At 47.4% G+C, this 13,579-nt stretch overlaps 1 protein-coding gene across 1 annotated transcript in view; it reads right to left on the minus strand.

The window, feature by feature from the left end:
• Nucleotides 1–12,941, minus strand: part of tap1 (transporter 1, ATP-binding cassette, sub-family B (MDR/TAP)) — a 27,860-nt gene extending 14,919 nt beyond the window's left edge. The window contains exons 1-5 of the mRNA XM_043677834.1: nucleotides 12,739–12,941; nucleotides 7,164–7,706; nucleotides 4,314–4,428; nucleotides 3,246–3,376; nucleotides 1,933–2,138 (exon numbers count right to left, since the gene is read on the minus strand). Coding sequence (XP_043533769.1) covers nucleotides 1,933–2,138; nucleotides 3,246–3,376; nucleotides 4,314–4,428; nucleotides 7,164–7,677 — 966 coding nt within the window. The 5' untranslated portion in view covers nucleotides 7,678–7,706; nucleotides 12,739–12,941. The remainder of the gene's footprint in view (nucleotides 1–1,932; nucleotides 2,139–3,245; nucleotides 3,377–4,313; nucleotides 4,429–7,163; nucleotides 7,707–12,738) is intronic.
• Nucleotides 12,942–13,579: the final 638 nt, after the last annotated feature.

Raw genomic sequence — 13,579 nt, forward strand, 5'->3', positions numbered from 1 at the left:
TGAGTGTTAGAGAGTTAGTGAGTGTTAGAGTGCGTCAGTGAGTATTAGAGAGAGAGAGAGAGAGAGCGAGTGTTAGAGAGAGACAGTGAGTGTTAGAGAGAGCGAGAGAGTCATGAGTGTTAGAGAGAGTCAGTGAGTATTAGAGAGAGAGAGAAATAGAGAGAGTCAGTGAGTGTGAGAGAGAGGGTCAGTAAGTGTTAGGAGTGGTAAGGACTCAGTCAACACAGAACAACTCCAATATTAGACACTGAGGGAGTTTATATTGCGCTTAATGGGGAATGAGTCTGATATTCGACACTGAGGAAGTTTCTACAGTGCTTAATGGGGAATGAGTCTGATATTCGACACTGAGGAAGTTTCTATAATGCTTAATGGGGAATGAGTCTGATATTCGACACTGAGGAAGTTTATATAGTGTTTAATGGAGACTGAGTCTGATATTAGACACTGAGGAAGTTTATATAGTGTTTAATGGAGACTGAGTCTGATATTAGGAGGAAGTTTATATAGTGTTTAATGGAGACTGAGTCTGATATTAGATACTAGGAGAATGTGAGGAATGCAGATGCTGGAGATCAAAGTCAAAGAGTGTGGTGCTGGAAAATCACAGCAGGTCAGGCAGCAACATGTCCTCATTCCTGATGAAGGGCTTATGCTCAAAATGTCGATTCTCCTTCTCCTCAGGTGCTGCCTGACCTGCTGTGATTTTCCAGCACCACACTCTCGACTCTGATATTAGACACTGGCCAGGTGGGCAGATGAGGGCAAAGCTTTTGATGTTGTCTACTTGAACATCAGCAAGGCGTTTGATAAATTCCTGCCTTGGAGACGGATAGCAGAAGTAAAAGCCCATGGGATCAAAGGAAATTTGGCAAACTGACTCCATAGTTTACCCATTGGCAGGAAGCAGATGGTGAATGGCTGAGGGGTGTTTTTCCGACTAGAAGTCTGTATCTAGTGGGGTCCCAAAGGGATCAGTGTAGGGGCCCCTTGCTGTTTGTGGTTTTATCTTGAATGACTTAAACTTGAAAGTTGGAGGGTTGACTCGTAAGCTTGTGGATGACATGCACATTGGTGGGGTGGAAAATAGGAGGAGATCCTTCGATGAGGGGATGATATAGACAGTCTGGCCAAATGCACTGATCATTGGCAAATAGAGTTCAGTCTGGATAAGTGTCAGGTGATGCACTTGGGCAGGTCAAACAAGGTAAGAAAATATACCTGGGAAGCACAGAGGATCAGAAGGTGTGTATAGACAGCCATTACATGAGGTATCAGCACAGGTAAGTAAAGTAGTTAAGAATATACACAAGGTATACTTACATTTATTAACCAAATTTTAAGAGCAGGAAGATGATGCTGGCCACAATGTTTGGCCACAGCAAGGGAATTGTGTGCAGTTCTGGAATCCACATTATAGGAGGGATGTGATTGAACTGGAGAGGGTGCAGAGGAGATCCGGGGCCGGAGAGTTTTGGTTATGAAGGGAGATTAGAAGCACCAGGGTTGTTTGATTCAGAGCAGAGGAGGTCGAGGTGGGGACAGGATTGAGGTGTATACACTCATGACGGACATAGATAGGGGACAGAGGAAGAGAGTTTTCCTGATGGAAGGATCAATGAGCAGGGGGGGGCCATAGATTTAAGGCAAGGGGAAGATTTAAGGTTTAACTTTGAAATATGAGGAAAAACCTTTTCACCCAGAGAGTGGTGGGAATCTGGAACTCACCGCCTCTGAGATTAGTCCAGGCAGAAACCCGCACAATATTGAAGTATTTAAATGTGCATCTTGTGATTCCTAAGGATACAGGACTAAAGGCCAAGTGCTAGATAATGGGATTACAATAGTTAGGCAGTTGGCTAGTGCGGCCCTGATGGGCCTATTCCTGTGCTGTAGGCCTGGCTGACTGGAATGAGAAAGTAGTAAATGTACCTGGTAGTATTTGCCGGTGTACTTCGGGACGATACTGATGATGAACATGCCTATGATGCTGAACAAGGTCAGTTTAAAGGACAGCTTGACCATAAAGACCAGGAGAAAGAAGGCCCGCATCAGGTACCACATCAACAGGCTCAACTTCTCGGTCAGTGACTCGCTCATAGTGTTCGTATCCGTGGTGATCCGGGATGTGATGTCACCTGGGCAACAGGCAGGGAGACAGCATCAAAACCTGCTTCCTCTCTGGAATATAGTATTCCTGAAAGCTCCCAGCTCTCTGTCAAACACTGTCTGTGGTGTTCCTGAGCTCATCATCTGCCGCACAAATTACCATGACTCCTCCTTGCACATCATCTCCTTGCATACTTCTGTACTGAACATCACTGCAGGTCTGAGCCTCTCTCTGTCCACAGCCTGTTTCTCTCTCTCTCTCTTTCTCTCTCCCTCTCTATCCTCTCTCTCTGTCCACAGCCTGTTTCTCTCTCCCTCTCTATCCTCTCTCTCTAATCACACCCCATCTCTCTGTCTCTCTAATCACTGCTTATTTTTCTCCTTTTTTTATTTAATTTGATTTGTTATTGTCACATGTACATGGATACAGTGAAAAGTTTTGTTTTGTGAGCAGATCATACTACACAATGATCAGAGGGTCATTGAACAGAGCGGGGGATACAAAGTTACGGCTGTACAGAAACAAGGCCTACACTAGATTTGACATTTGAGAGGTCCATTCAGAGGGAAGAAGCTAAAATCAGTGGGTACAATTATTTACATTTTTGCCTGACAATAGCTTGGAAGAGACTAAAACCAGCGTGGGGGTCGTCTTTGATGACAGGGGCTTCTCTCTGTGACTCACACTCTCCCTGCTCTCTCTCTGTGACCCACACTTCCACCCAGTGTCTCTTATTCTCCACACCCTCTCTCTCTCACGCCCCACCCCCTACCCAGGGCCTCTCAATCTCACCCCCCACTTTCTCTCTGTGTTTCTCACTCTCCCTTTTCTTTCTCTCACTCTCTCTCCCTTTCTTTCCCTCTGTACTTCTCATTCTGCTCCATCTCTCTCTCTGTCTCTCGTTCTCCCTCTCTCTTTGTGACTCTCAATTTCTCCTCTCTCTCTGTACCTCTTACTCTCCTCCCTTTCTGCATTTCATGCCCTCCCCCATCACTCTCACACTCTCCCTGTGCCACTCACTCTGCATCCCATTCTCTCTCTCTCTATTTCTGTGCCTCTCACTCTCCCCATCCCTCTCTATCTGTGCCTCTCACTCTCCCCCCGTTCTCTGTGTCTATTGCTCCCGCCCGCTTACCTGTGTGCTCAGTGTCAAAGAAACAAATCTTCTGCTTGACCACTGATCGAAACACGGAGCTCTGGATACGTGTGTGGATGCGCGTCATTGTAACATTGTAGACACAGTCACAGATAAACTCTGTCAGAGCACTGTGGGAGAGACAGGGAAACAGGCATCACTGTGGTTAGACAGCATTGTGGGAGAGACAGGGATCACTGCGGTTAGACAGCACTGTGGGAGAGACAGGGATCACTGCGGTTAGACAGCACTGTGAGAGAGACAGGGATCACTGCGGTTAGACAGCACTGTGGGAGAGACAGGGATTACTGCGGTTAGACAGCACTGTGGGAGAGACAGGGATCACTGCGGTTAGACAGCATTGTGGGAGAGACAGGGATCACTGGGATTAGAAAGCACTGTGGGAGAGACAGGGATCACTGTGGTTACACAGCACTGTGGGAGAGACAGGGATCACTGCGGTTAGACAGCACTGTGGGAGAGACAGGGATCACTGTGGATAGACAGCACTGTGGGAGAGACAGGGATCACTGTGGATAGACAGCACTGTGGGAGAGACAGGGATCACTGTGGTTAGACAGCACTGTGGGAGAGACAGGGATCACTGCGGTTAGACAGCACTGTGGGAGAGACAGGGATTACTGCAGTTAGACAGCACTGTGGGAGAGACAGGGATCACTGCGGTTGGACAGCATTGTGGGAGAGACTGGGATTACTGCAGTTAGACAGCACTGTGGGAGAGACAGGGATCACTGCAGTTAGACAGCATTGTGGGAGAGACAGGGATCACTGCGGTTAGACAGCACTGTGGGAGAGACTGGGATCACTGTGGTTAGACAGCACTGTGGGAGAGACAGGGATTACTGCGGTTAGACAGCACTGTGGGAGAGACAGGGAAACTGGGATCTCTGCGGTTAGACAGCACTGGGAACGCACATCCCGGGAGATTCACATATTGCGCACTAGTTGACAAACAGGAATCACCAGCGATACAGCACTCCAAGTGGGGATGAGTAAAGTGGAGTAATCCCAGTGAGCCAGCATTGCGTGCACGGTGAATCTCCTTACCTTGCGCTGGTGATCAGGGACATTGCAATGATAGAGTTGGTGAACGCTGATGGGTCCTCCTCGTTCATCACCCAGTCGGTCATCCGGCCAGTGTAGTAGGGTATCGCCATCTCCCCTGGGAACACAGGAAGCCAAGTCTGACCAATAATAAGCAGGACTGTTTGCAATCCCCTTCACCAGTCTGAGAAACCATCCATCCCGGACCTTCCCACCCAAACTCACTCCCAACCCCAGACCAGGGACTCTAACTTCAAACATTGCACTTTTTATCATGTCAGTTTAGTACGTGCAGATTAGGATCCATTCAACAAGATCATAGTGAATGTTACCACAACGTCTGCTGCACACATCGAAGGGAATTCACTTTCTTAGTGTCATGTGTACATAATGTTGTGACTCCGCCCTGAAAGTCAGTCTGTAAGTTGTGTATTCACACAGACTCAAGCACAAACCAGCACACAGACATACACATGCACACACCCACACATGTGTACACACACAGACACGTGCACACCCCTACATATCCGCACACACACAGACATGTGCGCACACCCACACATCCGCACATACACAGACACACGCACACACCCACACATCTGCACATACACAGACTCACACACACACAGACTCACACACACAAACACACACACAGACACATGCACAGACTTACACACACACGCAAACACACACACACGCAAACACACGCACGCGCACAAACACGTGCACACGCTCAGAAATCTGCTGCTTTGATGCAATGGCTGATGTATAACCTGTCATGTGTTTTACGGTTTTAAGTGCACTAATCCACACAGTTAACGACAAGCGACTGATCATTAGACTATCATCATTCCAACATGTCAGCCTCTGGTTCACATGCCAGTCTAAACCCGATAACCAAGCAGTCCCTTGTCAGTCCCTTCATATTCCGACAGACAGATTTCAGGAGGGAATTCCAGAGCTTGGGATCTCGGCAGCATAAGGCACTGCCCCCAGGGGTGGATCAAGAGGCCAGAACTGGAGGAGCACTGTGATTCTGGGCTGGGGAAATGGGAATCAGACTCCAGTGGATAAGAGAGATCGGGAGGGCTGAGGGGACAGTGGGGTTGGGAAACAAGAGGGAAAACTTTAAAATCAATGCATAACCAGCCCATGATCGTAAGTACAAATCTACATATACAGGGGGTGAAGGGGAGATGACTCAGTGTGGGCTAAGACGTGGCCAGCAGAGCTTTGGATATTCAGGAAGGGTAAAACGTGGGAGACCAGATGGGAGTGCGTTGGAATAGTCGAGACTGAAGGGAATGAAGGCAGGTTTGAGGCTCTCAACAGCCAATGAGTTTCAGCAATGGCAACATTTGCGAATCTAGATTTGAGTGTTCTTGTACACCAGTCACTGAACGTCAGCGCATTGGTAGAACAGGCCGTGAAGAACGCAAATGATACATTGGCCTTTATAGCAAGAGGATTCGATATGGGAACAGGGATATCTTACTGCAATTCTACAGGGTCTTGGTAAGATCACATCTGGGGTATCGTGTGCAGTTCCGAGTCTCCTTATCTGAGGAAGGATGTTGTGGAAAGGGAGGGAGTGCAGCGAACATTTCTCAAACCGATTCCTGGGATGGCAGGACTGATGTTATGAAGACAGATTAGATCAGTTAGGAGTAGATTCACCTGAGTTTAGAAGAATGAGGAGGAAATTCTAATGCTGTAGAGTAAACACAGGAAGCATGTTCCCATTGACCAGAGAATCTAGAACCGGGGTCACAGTATCAGGACACCGGGTCAGCCATTTTGGACTGAGATGAAGAGAAGTGTCTTCACTCAGCGAGTGGGGAGCCTGGGGAATTCTCTGCCACAGAAAGTAGTCACAGCCAAAACATTGTACGTTTTCAAGATGGAGTTGGATATCGTTCTTAGGACCAAAGGGATCAAATGGTATCGGGGAGAAAGTGGAACAAAGTACTGAGTTGGATGCTCAGCCGTGATAGTACTGAACAGGGAGATGGGCTTGAAGGGCTGAATGGCCTACTCCTGCACATATTTTCTTTGTTTCTACACAATTTTTGATTATAAACATGGAAATCTGCAGTCATAATAACAGCATGGAGATAATGGTCAGAAGGTCATCTCAGGGTCAAATGTTAGTTTATTCTTATTATCTTCTCATGGGCTGGGCCAGTATTTATTGCCCGTCCCTAGTTGCCCCTTGAGAAGGTGGGGGTGAGATGCCTTCTTCAACTGCTGTTGGTAGACCCACAATGCCCGGAGGGCACTTTGACCCAGCAACACTGAAAGAATGGCGATACATTTCCAAGCCAGGATGGTGAGTGGCTTGGAAGGGAACCAGTGACGTTCCCATGGATCCGATGACCTTGTCCTTTTTGCTGGCAGTGGTGGAGGGTTTGGAAGGTGGTTTCTGAGGATGTTTGATGAATTTAAGCCTAAGCATGCAAACTACCTGAACCAACTGCAGACAGCCGCCTGGGAGAGGAATGGGAGTCGATGGCGGTGCCATCTTCGAATGGTTGGCAAACCTATTCTTCTAGCCTGTTGACTGACCTGCCCACCTCGATCCTTATGGCACTACCCGACTCCCATTCTCCTCCCTATTGGCACGCTTGACCCATTCTTCACCCTGCCAATGATACCGAACCTCCTAACCCTGCTCCCTCTTCAGCAGCCCTGTCCATCTCTGGACTCCTGACCCCCCAGGTAACTGCTGCAGATAGCCAATACAGCACCGTGCCCACCAACCCCCCTCCCAACCACCCCCCCCCACCCCGCCAAACCATGTTCCCACTGTCCCACGTGACGCTGCCCGGTCAGCGATGCCAGTGTCCATCTTACCCAGTGAAGACAGGACCAGGAACAGAGCCACTAGGAGGAAGTGGCCGATGTTGGGCTTCATACAGGCCAGCAGTCGGGACAGGGTGGCCTTGGAGCCTGCCTCGCCCACGGGCTGCCCTTCGGAGCTGGGGGGCAGGATGTGCCAGCGCAGGAGGAAGACCAGGCCCGTGCTGGCATAGTTGAGGGCCAGGGCGCTCCAGTTGTGCAGCCCGTACAGCATCTCGGCGGAGGGGAGGCCGGCAGCGGCTGTCAGGCTGACGTAGGCCGGAGTGAGCAGGCCGGAAATGAGCAGCATCCAGGAGAGCTCCTGGGGCTGCAGCCAGGCCGGCAGCTCAGACCGGGAAAGCGAGCAGGCCTGCAGCAAGACAGCCAGCAGACCCACACGCAGCAGCGAGAGCAGCCAGAGAGCCAGCACTGGCTCAGCCAGGCCCCAGCGACACAGAGCCAGGTTCAGAGTCCAGGTAGTAATGACATCCAGCAGCGGAACGCAGAGCAAAGGAACACAAAGGGTCATCTTCCTTCACCAGTGTTAGCCCAGAGAGTCTGTAAAAACAGGACAGAAACCTCCATTAAATACTGTTACTGAGGGTTTAAACTTGGCTAAATACTGTTACTGAGAGATTAAACTCGGCTAAACACTATTACTGAGAGATTAAACTAGGCTAAATACTGTTACTGATGGTTTAAACTCGGCTAAACACTATTAGATTAGATTACATTACAGTGTGGAAACAGGGCCTTCGGCCCAACAAGTCCACACCGACTCGCCAAAGCGCAACCCAAAAATGTGCAGGTTAGGTTAATTGGCCACGCTAAATTGCCCGTAGTGTTAGGTGAAGGGATAAATGTAGGAGAATGGGTCTGGGTTGGTTACGCTTCGGCGGGTCGGTGTGGACTTGTTGGGCCGAAGGGCCTGTTTCCACACTGTAAGTAATCTAATCTCACCCATACCCCTACATTTACCCCTTACCTAACACTACGGGCAATTTAGCATGGCCAATTCACCTGACCTGCACATCTTTGGACTGTGGGTGGAAACCGGGGCACCCGGAGGAAACCCACACAGACACGGGGAGAATGTGCAAACTCCACACAGTCAGTCGCTTGAGGCAGGAATTGAACCCGGGTCTCAGGCGCTGTGAGGCAGCAGTGCTAACCACTGTGCCACCATGCCGCCCACAAACTGAGAGATTAAACCAGGCTAAACACTATGACTGAGAGATTAAACTAGGCTAAACACTGTTACGGGGAGTTTAAACTCGGCCATGCACTGTCACTGGGAGAAAGTGAGGACTGCAGATGCTGCAGAGTCAGAGTCGAAAACTGTGGCACTGAAAATAGCGTCACACTTTTCGACTCTAAATACTATTACTGACATCTTAAACTGGCTAAGTCCTATTACTGAGTAAATACCATTACTGAATGCTTAAAACAGGTTAAATACCACCACTGTGAGAATAAGCTAGGTTAAACACCATTACTGAGTGCTTAAACCAGGTTTAATACCGTTACTGAGAGATTAAACAGGGATATATTCCTTCACTGTGAGATGAAACCGGGTAAAATATTGTCACTCAGTGATTATGCCAGATTAATTGATGTTGCTGAGTGTTTAAACTGGTTGCATCCTGTTACTGAGATCTTAAACCAGATTAAATTCTATTACTGAGTGAATAAACCAGGTTAAGTACTATTACTGATTGTTAAACTGATTACACCCTGTTACTGAGATCTTAAACCAGGTTAAATACTATTACTGAGTGATTAAACCAGGTTATATCCTGTAACTGAATATAAAAACTAGGAAGAAGGAGTAGGCCATGCCGGCCTCCTTTAGCCTGCTCCACATTTCATCCAGTCATGGCTGATCTCCTCTCAGCCTCAACTCCACTTTCCTGCCGAGTTCATTTTGTATCTATTCTCAGAATGAAGGCATGTCTGGCTAAGCCGGTGTTTCGTACCCAGATTGTAATTAATGGCTAACCAATTTGCTCTGGGTTTGGAGTCAAATTTAGGCCAGACCAAGTTAGAACGGCAGTTTCCATCCCAAAAGGACAGTAGTGAACGTTCCCCCCCCCCACCTCCTCCGCTCCCCCAACCCCAGTCAATCAGCAATGAATTTGCTTGGCTTCTTATTCCAGATTTTTATTGAATTCAAATTGCACCATACACCATTGCAAGATTTGAACCCAGGTCCCCAGAACATTACATAGGGTCTCTGGATTAACAATCCAGCAGTAAGATCACTAGGCCATCACCTCCACTTTCCATAATCCTTCAAGCCGTTACTCATTAAAAACCTATCTATCTCCCCCATAAGTATACTTCATGTCCCGGATTCACTGCATTCTGGGGTAGTCAATTTGACAGATTCACAATCCTTTGAGAGGAGTAATTTCTCTGCGTCTCTGTTTTAAACCTGCTGCCCCTTATCCTGAAACTATGACCTCTCATTCTAGACTGGCCCAAGGGGAAACATCCTCTCCATGTCTATTTTGTCAAATCTCATTTCGCATTTTTATGTACCTCAGTTACATCGCCTCTCATCACTCTAAACTCCAGAGACTGTCAGACTAAATTGCTCAACCTTTCTTCACAGACAAACCCCTTATCTCTGGAATCAATCTAGTGAACTTCCACTGACCTGCCTCCAATGAAACTACATCCTTCCACAATTAAGAAAACCAAATGCAGTTACAGTCTCACTAATGCCTTGTGCAGTTACAGCAGGATTTCTCTACTTTCATATTCCATTTTAGCAATAAATGCCGAAATTCGATTTGCCCTCCTCACCTTCTGCATACCAATTTTCTGTGATTCACGCACAAGAACACCCAGCTTCCTCTGCACTGAAGCAGTCTTCAAGTTTCTCTCCATTTAGATAATAAATTGCCTTTCTATTCCACTGGCCAAAATGGATAACCTCCTACAAATCTACATTAAGCCCCATTCACCCAAACTATCCATGTCCAGTTCATTGAGGAGTGGACCGAATAAGTATAACAGCACAGACTTTAACCTGGGTTAAAATTATTTTTTGCCTGGGTTATAAATCTAATCTGGGCTACAAATCTAACACTGCACCAACAATTCCTGTTCAACGAGCAAGTCACAGTTAGTGTCTGTTGAATTGAACCATCTATTTGTCTTGGAGCTCTGCCCTCTACAATAATGATTCCCTGCCAAGTGAACACCAGAAACCCAGAACCTACAAATAAAAGCATTGCTGTTCGATAATCTGCATATAAAAATTATCACTGATGCAAACATTATACCAGGATATGCTGCCTGACCTGCTGCGCTTTTCCAGCAACACATTTTCAGCTCTGATCTCCAGCATCTGCAGTCCTCACTTTCTCCTATTTCATGAAACAGTCCAGCATAGGAACAGGCCCACAATGTTGTGTTGAACATGATGTTAAATAAAATCCCTTCTGCCTGCTCAAGGTCCATCTCACTCTATTCCCTGCTTGTTCATGTGCTTATCTAAAAATCCCTTAAATGCCCATGTTGTATCTGCCTCCAACACAACTCCCAGCAGTACGTTCCAAACTCCTACCACTGTCTGTGTTAAAAACTTGCCCTTCACATCTGCTTCGAACTTTTCCCCCAACCTCAAATGCATGCTCTCCAGTATTAGACATTTCAACTCTGACAAAAAAAATTCTGACTGTCAACTCTACTAATTGTTGTTAAACAAAGCAGCTTGTTAGGCCATTAAGGCTCAAGCCCATTGTTGTGGGTCTGGAGTCACGTGTAGGCCAGACCAGGTTAGGACAAAAGATTCTGTTCCCAGAAAGAAATTAGTGAGCCGGATAGGTTTTTTTATGATCAATGACAGTTTTGTGCTCACGGTCACAGAGCTTAACTTTCTATTGGATAACTTTCTAAATGGATTCATCAGGCTTCAGTTCCACCAGCTCCTGTCACCTACACATTGCCAGTCCTGAGACACTGTCTCTGCATTTTTATCTCCGCATGTATACTCAGCCCTGGAACATGTATACCATCTATACCATACTGGTTTAATGTTTGTACATTATCTCTGGAAGTGTACCAAGCTTTCAGAACAAATATGTTATCTCTGGATACATATATGGATCCAGGGCAAGTATATCGACACAGGGAAAGGATATTACCCCTGGAGATATATGTGGTCCAGAATTATGTATATTACCCCTGGATGTGTATGTAGTCCTGGGTCATATATATTATTCCTGTATGTATACATGGCCCTAGATTGTATATATTATCCCTCGTTGTGTACATAGTCCTGGCTTGTGTGTCTTATCCCTGGATGTGTACATGGTCTTGAATCATATATATTAGCCCTGGATGTGTACATGGTGCTGGGTCATATATATTAGCCCTAGGTGTGTACGTGGTCCTGGGCTGTGTATATTAGTCCTGGGTGTGTACATGGTGCTGGGTCATATATATTTGCCCTAGGTGTATACATGGTTCTGGGCTGTGTATATTAATCCTGGGTGTGCACATGGTCCTGGATCATATATATTAGCCCTAGGTGTGTACATGGTCCTGGGCTGTGTATATTAGTGCTGGGTGTGTACATGGTCCTGGGCTGTGTTTATTAGCCCTGGATGTGTACATGGTCCTGGATCATATATATTAGCCCTGGATGTGTACATGGTCCAGGCTTTTATATATATATATATATGCATGGGGAAAGTGAGGACTGCAGATGCTGGAGGTCAGAGTCGAGAGAGTGGCGCTGGAAAAGCACAGCAGGTCAGGCAGCATCCGAGGAGCAGGAGAATTGACGTTTCAGGCAAAAACTCTTCATCAGGAACCCTGGGTTGTGTATCGTCCCAGGAAAGCAACGTTCCAAAAGTGAGTGGGATCAAAGGGGCCCTGTCTGAGGGACAGAAAGTAGACAGCGCTGGGGATTAAGTGGTGAGAATCCAGGCTTGGACACAATACTGGCTCCTAGCAGTTAGCAACACAGAATGCCTGGAACTCTTCCAGCCCTGAATGGGAGGGCAGCTGTGGCGAGGAACCTCACAACCTCATCGCGCTGGCACCCGACACTGCTGGGGAGCGGTGTGACTCAGTCTCATTGGACTTTTTTTTCGGTTCAAATGACCATCTAATTCCCCCCTCCTGAATGCCTGACTTGGACCTGCCTTCCTTTCCCTTCCTCTTGACGCCGCACAGCCCACCCACGGGGCTGAGTGAGAAAGGTGAGCCCAGCTCCTGTGAAACGGCCGGTTGGATGAATGACCGAGGAGCAAGGCGTCATTTAAAAAAAAAATAAGTGCGTGTTTTCAGCTGAGAATACAGTGATGGTGGCAGAATTCAAAATAATCTGCTGGAAGGGATGCAGATAGCAAACAGAAAACAGCAAAGAGTGAGACAGTATAACGAGAAAAGGCTGTATTAATTATGATGGGGCCAGATTACAGCGGGGGGAGGGAGGAAGGGGGTTGTAAACATTTTGAAAAAGAGTCAAGATGCTCCTGAAAGCCCAAGACCCTTCTCCTCAGACACAAACACAGAGAACAATTCTGTAATCCAGACGCTGAGTCGCTACAATTTCCGGGAAATAGACACTGACCTGTTTCTGCTGGAGGACAGCGACCGGCTCTCTCTCTCTCTCTCACACACACATACACAGACAGACGCTGCTCAGGAGTTGTAGCTGTCTTCGGGAAAGCAGCAACAAAAAAAAGGCTTGAGATACCGGCCTCTCGGTAAACCTTTCAGCCGGGAATTCCCCCAGCTCCCCCTTACAACGGGTTCGGTACCGCCTCTGTGCACTGGGATAGTGAAAGTGAAACTTCAGTTCAGCTGGGTTCCAGGTCACTACAATGTTCAATACATAAAGTGGTAAATACAGATGGTGTTCTGTTAAGATAGTGGTTCTCTCTCTCTCTCTCACACACACACACAGGTTAACCGGACATTATAGAAGAGGTCCTTCGGTCCATCGAATCTTCACTGCTAGTAAGTATACACCATCTTCCCACACTCAGCCCATAACCACCTCATCCAAGTACAGTACCTTACTAAAGGTTGTGAGGTTTCTCGCCACAGCTGCCCTCCCATACAGAATATTCCAGACCCCCTGCTACCCTCTGGGTGCAAATGTGTTCCTCCTATCCCCTCTAAACCTCCTGCCTTTCATTTTAAAATGTTGACCTCCTCCCCACCATTAATGACCCTTCTTCTAAAGGGAACAGTTGCTCTCAATTCACTCATTCCTGATGAAGGGGCTTTTGCCCGAAACGTCGATTTTTCCTGCTCCTCCGATGCTGCCTGACCTGCTGTGCTTTTCCAGCACCACTCTGATCTCTGTTGTCTATTCACCCTAACCCTTCACAGGCCTCTGTCATGTCCTCTCCCAGCCTTCTCTGCTCCAAAGAAAACAACCCGAACTTATCCAGCCTCTCTTCATC

The sequence above is a fragment of the Chiloscyllium plagiosum genome, chromosome 37 (genome assembly GCF_004010195.1).
Source record: "Chiloscyllium plagiosum isolate BGI_BamShark_2017 chromosome 37, ASM401019v2, whole genome shotgun sequence".
Classification (NCBI taxonomy): domain Eukaryota; kingdom Metazoa; phylum Chordata; class Chondrichthyes; order Orectolobiformes; family Hemiscylliidae; genus Chiloscyllium; species Chiloscyllium plagiosum.